The sequence below is a fragment of the Musca vetustissima genome, unplaced genomic scaffold (assembly GCF_032173495.1).
Source record: "Musca vetustissima isolate MV318-11 ecotype Yass unplaced genomic scaffold, APGP_CSIRO_Mvet_v1 utg28967, whole genome shotgun sequence".
NCBI lineage: Eukaryota > Metazoa > Arthropoda > Insecta > Diptera > Muscidae > Musca > Musca vetustissima.
Genome location: NW_026881305.1, coordinates 1,029,375 through 1,040,461, shown reverse-complemented (window position 1 = coordinate 1,040,461; position 11,087 = coordinate 1,029,375). Strand labels below are relative to the sequence as shown.

At 29.2% G+C, this 11,087-nt stretch overlaps 1 protein-coding gene across 1 annotated transcript; it reads right to left on the bottom strand.

The window, feature by feature from the left end:
* Positions 1-6,736: 6,736 nt before the first annotated feature.
* Positions 6,737-7,836, bottom strand: LOC133327291 (uncharacterized). Its single transcript, XM_061535847.1, has 2 exons — positions 7,732-7,836; positions 6,737-7,666 (listed from the first exon to the last, which is right to left on the bottom strand). Exons 1-2 carry the CDS (start codon positions 7,834-7,836, stop codon positions 6,737-6,739), a joined length of 1,035 nt encoding a protein of 344 aa, XP_061391831.1.
* Positions 7,837-11,087: the final 3,251 nt, after the last annotated feature.

Genomic DNA, 11,087 nt, shown 5'->3' with positions numbered 1-11,087 from the left:
CAATCGAATTTTTTCATAAGAATGTCCTAAATTTTTAGACCACTGTTTAAACTGGACATTAGGTTCGTTCACCTTAACCTATCTACTATGTCATTGATAAATTTGACTCTTTTAACTATATTTTCGATTATTTCTTTATGACTTTGATATTTTCTTTAAGGTCACAATAACCCCATTCTTTGATATACAATAAAATATGACATAATTTGTCTTTGCCCCTTTTGGAAGACATTGCATGACTCCGGCCACTTTTTTTTATTACAAAAGGCTCTTCCTGACAACTAATTGCCAATTATTGTCATAAAGAAAAGAAAAGTTTTATGTATTTTCCCATAAAATCTTAATGACTGGTAATGGGTAAATTTGAAAGGGAGGGAGAGTCTGGCAGTTGGGTGTTGCCATGGTAATAATAATGTTTAGGACTTAATAAAGGAAAGGAAAAGGTTAGAAAGACGTATAGCAAAAAGAGGTTGGGGTAAATTAGGTTATTGACACTTACAAAGAAAAATTCTAGGAATTTCCATAAAATATGCCACTAGCATAATACAGGTCATTACAGGTTTGTAATGAAAAACGAATCAATTTGGCTTAGAAAGAAAAATTTTGTATATATTAAAGGCAATAATTCATTGTGATCTTTTGGAGGTCCAAAAATATCGTTTTTTCGGGTTTAAGATACATAATTTAAATGCTTGGCTTATAAGGAAATAGTTTGTATGAGTTAAAGGTAATAAGGAATTCATTATGATCTTTCAGAGGTCCGAAAATATCGTTTTTTCGGGTTTAAGATAGATTATTAAAATGCTTGACTGTTGCCTTTCTTCTCAGCGAAATTTCCTCGCAGCTGATCTTATAGTTGTTGTGTTTAGTATGCACTAGTTTGTAATGGAGAGAGAACGTTCACACGTTTTAAAATATTCACAGAAATATTTATTTGTTCCTAATGAGCGAAAATATTTTCCAACATAATTGAGAAGTGTTTGTTTTGGATTAATCTGCATCGAATTAATGGGAGTTTGGCTATTGTCATTTACAGCTGATCATGACAAATTTGTTTAAAGAGGGCTCACACGTCTTGAATACAGCTGAACATAAAAGGGTGTTCACATGTAATCAAAGTGTGAGCTATTTGGAACAGCTGATTATAAAAACATGTGTTTTTATTAAATAACACCGTATCATAATCAGATGTGTTTAATAAATACAGAGGTGTGCGCAGGCATTCAATGCATCATTTATTTCGTTACTACTTTATTTGCAATTAATAACTTTTGCAAATAATAACTGATCATTAGCAAATGTCTGCAGGAACTATAAGGATGTTCACATGTCTTCTTCCAAGTATCATTTTTTTATTGCAAATAACAGCTTATCATAGAAGAGGTGTGTTAAGTAAGCATATGGGTGTTCGCATGTAATTAAAATGTCAGTTACTTCGTGACTATTCTATTAAAATTATTTTATTTGTAAATAACAGCTGATCACAAAAGCATGTGTTCATTAAATAACAGCTGATCATAGGAAGATGAATAAATATAAGGGGCCTTCACATGCATTTAAAATGGCATTTATTTCGTGACTATTTTATTTTCAATAAATATCTATTGCTAATAACATGTGATCATATAAAGAAGTGTTCTAAGGCTGTGTTCCCATAACAGCTGATCGTAGAAGAGATGTGTTGAGTAAGCAAAATATTGTTTACAAGGCATTGTAAAGAAATGAAAACGTAAAAGTGTGTATTTTAAAGATATATGTTTTATTAGGCCGCTTTTACACCCACTGATCTTATGTGTATGTGTTCAGTAGCCTTTAAATTAAACTAGGTGGTAACACATGCTTATAAATATTTAATGAAGGGAGTTGATTCTTCATTTTTAATTTTTTTTAAATATTTTAGTGTCAGATAAATTCTTTTTTGTGACTTTTTCTTTAAAACAAACCAAAAAAATATATATTGTTTTAAAAAATATAATTTGTTTGGCCATTTTTACACCCACTGATCTTGTTGGATTTGTTCAGTAGCCTTTAAATGGGACTAGGTGGTGCCACATGCTGATAAATAGTTAATGAAGGATGTTTCTTCTTTATTTTTGATTCTTCTAAATGTTTTAAAGCCACAAACAAAAAATATATTGTTTAAAAAAAATAGAGATCATTTGGCAGTGTTTACACCCAGCTAATCTTGTTGGATGTGTTCAGTAGCCTTCAAATGGGATTAGGTGGTGCCACATGCTGATAAATAGTTAATGAAAGGGGTTTCCTCTTCATTTGAACAAACCAAAAAATATATAATTAAAAAAAATGACTTTATTTGGCTGTATTTACCCATTGATCTTGTTGGGTGTGTTCAGTAGCCTTTAAATGGAACTAGGCTGTTTCACATGCTTATAAATCTTTAATGAAGGGTTTTTTCTTCATTTTTTGATTCTTTTAAAAGTTTTAATGCCAGATGCCTTGCCTTCTGTGACTTTTCCTTTCAAATAAACCAAAAAATATATTGGTTTAAAAATAGACTTTATTTTCCCGTTTTGATCAGCTGATCTTGTTGGATGTGATTAGTCGCCATTACATGGAACTAGGTGGTTTCACATGTTTATAAATATTGAATGAAGTGGGTTTCTTCAGCATTTTTTATTCTTTTAAATATATTAGTGCCAGATGCCTGGTATTATTTGACTTTTTCTTTAGATAGAAAATCAGTATTAATAAAAAATGGAGTTCATTTGGCCGTTTTTACAACCACTGATCTTGTTGGATGTGTTTAGTTGCCATTGGCTGTCACTAGGTGGATTCACATGCTGACAACTATATAATAGATGGGATTTCTTCTTCATTTTTGATTCTTTTAAATGTTTTAATGCCAGATGCCTTGTATTTTAAGGATTTTTCTTTAAAACCAAAGAATTTTAGTTTAAATTAAAAGATTGTCGAAATTTTTGCAAATTGTTTGTTTAATAAATTAATTGAAAAAAGTATAAAAAATTAAACATATTCCATGCCATAAAACATTCATTGAAAAATAAAAACGGATATGTATTGTTTGTTGATGGTCTGTCTTACAAAAGAAAATAAAAAATTGATAATATATAAAAGTAATCTAAAAATAAATACTATAATGAATAATAATTTCAAAACTAGAAAAAAGAAAGAAGAAAAAAATATATATTTAAATAAAAAATTAAATAATAAAAATAAAATTAAAGAAATCCAAAATATGTATGACAACAAACTTCATTAACTTGTAGATAATCTATTTAATTTTTAGTATATACATATAAAAATAAAAAATAATTATGTTTAACAAAAAAAAAGAAAATTAAACACTAGCCGAACAAACAAAAAATCTCATATTTATAAATAATAAGTAAGAAGAAGAAAAAACAAAACAAAATAAAAGTTAAAACGATAGTAAAAAAAAACAGAGTTCTTTAATAACAGAATAAAAATAAAAATAAACTATTTAATAAAAAACCACTTTAATAAATTAATATAATACAAAAAAAAAGAAAACCAATTTCTTTAACTAGATAATATGACAAATTTAAAACAAACAAAAAATTGAAATAAATTTATTAAAGCAATGAGTTGAAGAAAAAAATTATGAAAAACCAAAATTATTATTGCAATTTTCCCCCCAAAAAGAAACAAGAAAAAACATCATTATTAAAAAAAAAATATTTACGTGTAACAGGACACGCTTACAAAAAATCATCATTTCATAGACTCCGCCCCTCCTTGGAAAAAATTAAAAAAAAAACAACAAAACATTATTTAAACTATTTGCGCATAATGTTGAAAAAAAAGAAAATAATAAAGAAAAATCCCCAAAAAACATAATGCGTAAAACCATATCATGAGCTTTGCTTAAAAATCAACTTTTTGGTCGAAAAAAATTTCAAAAAACAAAAAAAAAAAACATTAACCAAAAAACCGCAATAATCAAAAAACAAAAAATGCTAAAAAATAAAAAACAGTTATTTTTAAAAACCTTTCCCCAACAAAACAAAAACTTAAAATACAAAAATAAACAACAACAACAACACTGCTACAAAAAACCCAACAAATTTGTTCGTTTTTTAATTTAAAACAAGAAAAAAAAAAACAATTAAATAAGTTTTTAACAAAATACATTCCAAATGAAAAACAGAAAACACTCCACTAAAATTTAAAAAAAAGAAAAAAATAATTAAGGAAAAAAAAATAAAAACCAAACAGAAAAGCTTCTCAAAAAACCACAGTCGTTTAAGTTCATCAGCAACCCAACAATAAAACACACAATAAAACAAACCGGCGGAACCCCAAAACATTCCGCACACTCCTCACACACTCACACACACAATAATGAAATACAACTCTGACACCAAACAAACAACCAACCAAACAAAAAATAAAATTAAAAAAAAAAAAACAAAATTATAATTTAAAATTAAAAAAAAGTATATTAAAATTTTGAAAACAAACAGCGGAAAACCCCGAAAAGCAGCATACATACACATATATATATAAATATTTTACTTTTCCCCATTCAGTTTCTGTTTATGTATTACATAGTCAGTAAGTCTGTAAAGCTCTGCTTGTAGAAGAACTCAATAAATGATCAAATAAAGGAAAAATACTAACAACAACAACAAAAAGGTTAAAACTTTCACAAAAACAACACACAAAAAACAAAAAAAAAAAAAAAAAAAATCCACATTGTGTTTTATTTCGAAATGTAAATGGGGGTAAGTTTAATGTGTGGCCGGGTTTCATAGTCTTTGGTTGCTGCTCTGGCTGTGTGAGATGTGTTTAGTAAGCAGTGGGGTTAAGTGACAGGGTTCATTTGCTATAACGGGTGGTTGGTGGTTGTGGGATGAACTAATATGGAGAGAGAGAGATCATTCTCATTGATTGTGTTTTGCAGCTGTGTTCAGTTAGCATAAAGGGGGATTCACATATTTGGATATAATTGGAAATAAAAATAATTCAAGAGGATTAATAAAAAAAACATAAATATTTCAGAAGAAATCGAAAAATATTTTTTTTCGTATAGAAAAAAAAATCGAAAAATATTTTTTTTCGTATAGAAAAAAAAATCGACAAGAATTCTTTTTCGTATAGAAAAAAAATTCGACAAGAATTCTTTTTCGTATAGAAAAAAAATTCGACAAGAATTCTTTTTCTTATATAAAAAAATTCGACAAGAATTCTTTTTCGTATAGAAAAAAATTCGACAAGAATTCTTTTTCGTATAGAAAAAAAATTCGACAAGAATTCTTTTTCGTATAGAAAAAAAATTCGACAAGAATTCTTTTTCGTATAGAAAAAAAATTCGACAAGAATTCTTTTTCGTATAGAAAAAAAATTCGACAAGAATTCTTTTTCGTATAGAAAAAAAATTCGACAAGAATTCTTTTTCGTATAGAAAAAAAATTCGACAAGAATTCTTTTTCGTATAGAAAAAAAATTCGACAGGAATTCTTTTTCGTATAGAAAAAAAATTCGACAAGAATTCTTTTTCGTATAGAAAAAAAATTCGACAAGAATTCTTTTTCGTATAGAAAAAAATTCGACAAGAATTCTTTTTCGTATAGAAAAAAAATTCGACAAGAATTCTTTTTCGTATAGAAAAAAAATTCGACAAGAATTCTTTTTCGTATAGAAAAAAAATTCGACAAGAATTCTTTTTCGTATAGAAAAAAAATTCGACAAGAATTCTTTTTCGTATAGAAAAAAAATTCGACAAGAATTCTTTTTCGTGTAGAAAAAAAAATTCGACAAGAATTCTTTTTCGTAAAGAAAAACAAATCGACAAAAAATTTTTTTCGTGAAGAAAAAAAATTCGACAACAATTTTTTTTCGTGAAGAAAAAAAAATCGACAAAAATTTTTTTTCGTAAAGAAAAAAATTCGACAAAAATTTTTTTTCGTAAAGAAAAAAATTCGACAAAATTTTTTTTTCGTAAAGAAAAAAATTCGACAACAATTTTTTTCGTATAGAAAAAGAAATAAATAAAGGAAAAATACTAACAACAACAAAAAAAGGTTAAAACTTTCACAAAAAACAATTTGTGTTTTATTTCGAAATGTAAATGGGGTATGTTTAATGTGTGGCCGGGTTCCATAGTCGTTGGTTGCTAATTTGACTGTGTGAGATGTGTTTAGTATGCATTGGGGTTAAGTGACAGGTGGTTGTGGGATGAACTAATAGGGAGAGAGAGATAGAATAATGATCACTCTCATTGATTGTGTTTTGCAGGTGTGTTCAGTTAGCATAAAGGGGGATTCGCATACTTAGATACAGTTGGAAATGAAAATAAATCAAAAGGATTAATGAACAAATTGAATAATTTTAAATGAAAAAAATAGAAAAAAATTGATAAATTATTCAAAAAAAAAAGAAAATCGTAAAACATTTTTTTCATATAGAAAAAAATTCGAAAAATAATTTTCAGTGTAGAAAAAAAAATTCGAACAATATTTTTATAAGAAAATTTGAGAATTTTTTTAGAAAAAAATCGACTATTTTTTTTTAGAAAAAAATTGATAAATTTTAGAAGAAAAACGATGACTTTTTTCAGAAAAAATCTGAAATTTTGGTAGAAAAATTAGACCAATTTTTTTTGAAAAAAATGTTTACCATTTTTATTTCTATAATAATAAATAAATAATTTGTTATATACATATTATTTCTACATAATAAAAAAATATGAAAAAGTACTTAAATTAACTTGTCATTACCTACAACTACACTTTCAATATTGTCCCACCTGGGCCTGACCCAATTGCGATGGGAATATGGCATTTTTGGCCAGCTTTATTGTGGCATCACGGCGCAAGCGCAAAATACCCTGTTCACCCCAGCTGGCATCAAAGGAATTCTGCAGAATCCAATAGTCCACACCAGTATTGACATCTGTGTCATAACCAATTACAACCATAAAATGAGAACCACGAGTACGGCTATTCGATGGTTGGTAGATACCCTCCCCATAATGCATAAATTCAAATGAGGCTGGATTGAATTCGACCACAACAGGGAACCCGGCGGCCACATAACGCCTCAATGCATCATCATCACCATCGGGAATGACGGAATATTGTGCCAAATTAGTGACCATTGTACCACGTGGTACACACATACCCGGTTCAGATTGATTGTTATTGTTGGGGTATTCACCCTCGGTGAGTAAATCCATGCCGTATTGAGTCAAATAATCGAAGGCAGTTTGAGGTGATTGACTTCTGCAACCCCAGGCCCCACCAGCACAATCGAGAATATTTTGAGCGGATAGAGGTTGGGGACTGACATCTCCGTCTTGTTGGGCCTGCAAAATTTCAATGGCCTTAACGGCAGCATAGGCCCAACCGCTGTTACATTTTGTGCCCTGATTTTCCACATTGAACATAAAACCGAAATTCTTTGAGGGGTTATACGAGGTGGGGGCTTCAATGGTATCGGGTCCAGGTTTGGCATTCGACACTGTGGGTGGTGTCACCGTGGGGAACATGGCATTGAATTGTATCAAACGCATATCGGTGAATTGATTTATTTTCAGCTTAAAGGTTCTCTGACCACGTTCGAAGAGGTTATTGTGGTTATCGATCATTCGCTTATTGTAGGCATAGTAATATTGGGCCAAGGCCTCGGCAGCGGCGGTGGGATACTCCTTTTGAAAGAGGTCCTGAAATAAAATTTTTGATTCAAAAATTAAAATATTCCTTCCCAATGTTTTTTCTCCTTTCTTACCTTATAATCTGTCCACTCCTGTGCCGGTACATGATTAATGGCCCGCGTACCATTCAAAGTGGCCAATACCAAGATGACAACTGTCAGACCCAAAATGCTATTCATTTTCTCTTGAATATGGTTTGATTACGACTAATCAATGATCTCCGCAATCAAAGAACTTTTATACTCTGGGTAAAATTGTTAATAAATTTCACTATGGTTTTTCTATTTATTTAATAAACTAACCCATTTTAGATTATCTCGCAGCCATTGCCTGGTTGGATAGAGAGTGAGAGAGGGAAAGGGAGGGAGGCATCTTCAACCAACTGTGCATCGTTGCGATCGGAAATATTTATCACCTTGTTATAACCAATAGACATACAGACACACTACCACAGGCAATGCGGAATTTGTTTTTGATGAAAAAAATGAGACCTATTTTTTTTTTTGAAGAAAAAAATGCGACCAATTTTTTTTTGAAGAAAAAAATGCGACCAATTTTTTGAGAAAATATTTTGACCATTTTTTTTTGAAAAAAAAATTGACCAAATTTTTAGAGAAAAAATGTTAACCAATTTTTTTGAAAAAAAAAATTCGACCAATTTTTTTTGAAAGAAAAAATTCGACCAATTTTTTTGAAACAAAATTTTGACCATTTTTTTTTTTGGAAGAAAAAAATTAAAATTGCCGTATATTACCTCCACCTATCTAATCGACCAATTTTTTTACGGAGAAAAAAATTCAACAATTTTTTGAGATGCGATGCGGAATTTGTTTTTGAATAAAAAAATTTGACTACATTTTTAAAGAAAAAAAATTTGGCCATTTTTTTTTTTTTTTTTGGAAAAAAATTCGACCAATTTTTTTGAAAAAAATCCAATCAAATTTTTTGGAAAAAAACAAAATTTGACCAATTTTTTATGGAGAAAAAATTCGATCAATTTTTTTTGGAAAAAATATTTTTTGGGATACAAATTTGACCAATTTTTTATGGAGAAAAATTCGATCAAATTTTTTTGGAAAAATGCGGAATTTGTTTTTGAATAAAAAAATTTGACCAATTTTTTTGAATAAAAAAAAATTTGACCAACATTTTTGAGAAAAAAAATTGACCAATTTTTTTGAGAAAAAAATTTGACCAATTTTTTTGAGAAAAAAATTTACCAAATTTTTTTTTTTTGAGAAACAAATTTGACCAATTTTTTTGAGAAACAAATTTGACCAATTTTTTTGAGAAAAAAATTTACCATTTTTTTTTTGAGAAAAAATTTGGACCAATTTTTTGGGAGGAAAAAAAATTGACAAATTTTTTTACGGAGAATAAAATTAGACAAATATTTTGAGAAAAAAGTCGACCCTTTTTTTAATTTTACCGGTTTTTTTCTATTACAAATTGTCGCATATTACCTCCACCTATCTACCATCTGCTCAAAAATTTAGTGCATGCATACGTGTGTTGCTAACTAGTTAACAACAAGTGCGGATCAGCATCTGTAACCCATCGCCTACATTTGTAGGGTAAATATTTGTTCAAGAAGAGTTTCTTCTAACACTTTCTTTTCTTATTTTGCGTTTATTGATAGAAATGGAAATTCTTCGTTTGACTGCAGAGTCAGTGAAAGAAAAAGGTGCGATTTCAAAAGTAAATAAAATTATACCGTGCCCAATTAACGATAGTTGTGGAGAGGGGCTGTGTAAATTGTAAAATTTTTGAATTAATATATTTTAACATTTTAGTATTAGTATTATTATTATTTTAGTATTAGGGTATTTCTCAATTCGGAAATTTTTTCCCAGAATGAGTTATTTTACAGTATTGATGTCAATGGCGGAAATATTCTACACGAAATTTCACTAAGGGTCGACGAACAAACGGAATCGCTAGGTGTAGTATATAACCTTAAAATATCGCCGCAATACTTGTTAATTCAATTAAAGGTCATATTTTTGGACTTTTTTAAGTTATTTTTAATTTTGAGCTATTTCTATTTTAATTTTTTATTTAAGAGGCTTGACATCAATGAAGGAAATATTCTGCAAAAAATTTCACTAAGGGTTGCCGGACAAACGGAATCGCTAGGTCTAGCATATAACCTTAAAATATCGCCGTAATATTTGGTAACTCAATTAAAGGTGTTATTTTTGGACTTCTTTAAGTTATTTTTAATATTGAGCTATTTCTACCGGAATTTTTTATTTGAGAGGCTTGACGTCAATGAAGTAAATATTCTGCAGAAAATTTCACTAAGGGTCATCGAACAAATGAAATCAATAGGTGCGGTATATAACCTTCAAATATTACAAAACATTTGAATATAAAACAAACGTGATGCTTTTTGGGCTTTTTTGAAGGTCGGTTTCCAATTTCGACAATTTATCCTAGAATACTTCATTTAAGAGGTTTGGTGTAATGATTGAAAATATTCTGCTGACAATTTCACTAAGGGTCAGCGAACATACAGAATCGGTATGTTGGGTATATAGCCTTGAAATATTGCTTCTAATTTGGATTTTAAATAAAAATTATGTTTCTTGGGTACTTTGATACGCTATTTTCCAATTTAGATCATTTATCCCGGAATACCTCATTTTACAGGTTTGGTGTAAAGATAGAAAATATTCTATACAAAATTTCAATAAGGGTCACTGCACAATCGGACTCGATAGGTGCGGTATATAACCTTGATATTGCAATATTTATATCAATCAAAATTGATAATTTGGGCATTTTTTTAAGGTTGTTTCCTAATTTGTACAACTTATTTCAGAAATCTTCATCATAGAGGTTTGATGTCAATGTAGAAAATATTCTGCAGAAAATTTGACTAGGGGCCACCAAACAAACATAATTCGTATGTGCGGTATATAACCATGCAAAATTACAATCAATTTGGATTTTAAATTAAAATGATGTTTCTTGGGTATTTTGGTAGGTTATTTTTCAATTTGGACCATTTATCCCAGAATACGTCATTTTAGAGCTTTGGTGTAAAGATAGAAAATATTCTACAGAAAATTTCACTACGGGTCACCGAGTAAACGAATTTTGTAGGTACAGTACATAAACATGAAATAACCCAATAAATTTGGTTATGAAACAAAGTGATGCTTTTTTGGCATTTCGTAGGTTATTTTCTAATTCCGACAATTTATCCCAGAATACTTCATCTTAGAGGTTTGATGTCAATGTAGAAAATATTCTGCAGAAATTTTCACTACGGGCCACCGAACAAACGAATTCTGTAGGTACAGTACATAAACATGAAATTACCCAATAAATTTGGGTATGAAACAAACGTGATGCTTTTTTGGCATTTTTGTAGGTTATTTTTATAATTCCGACAATTTATCCCAGAATACTTCATCTTAGAGGT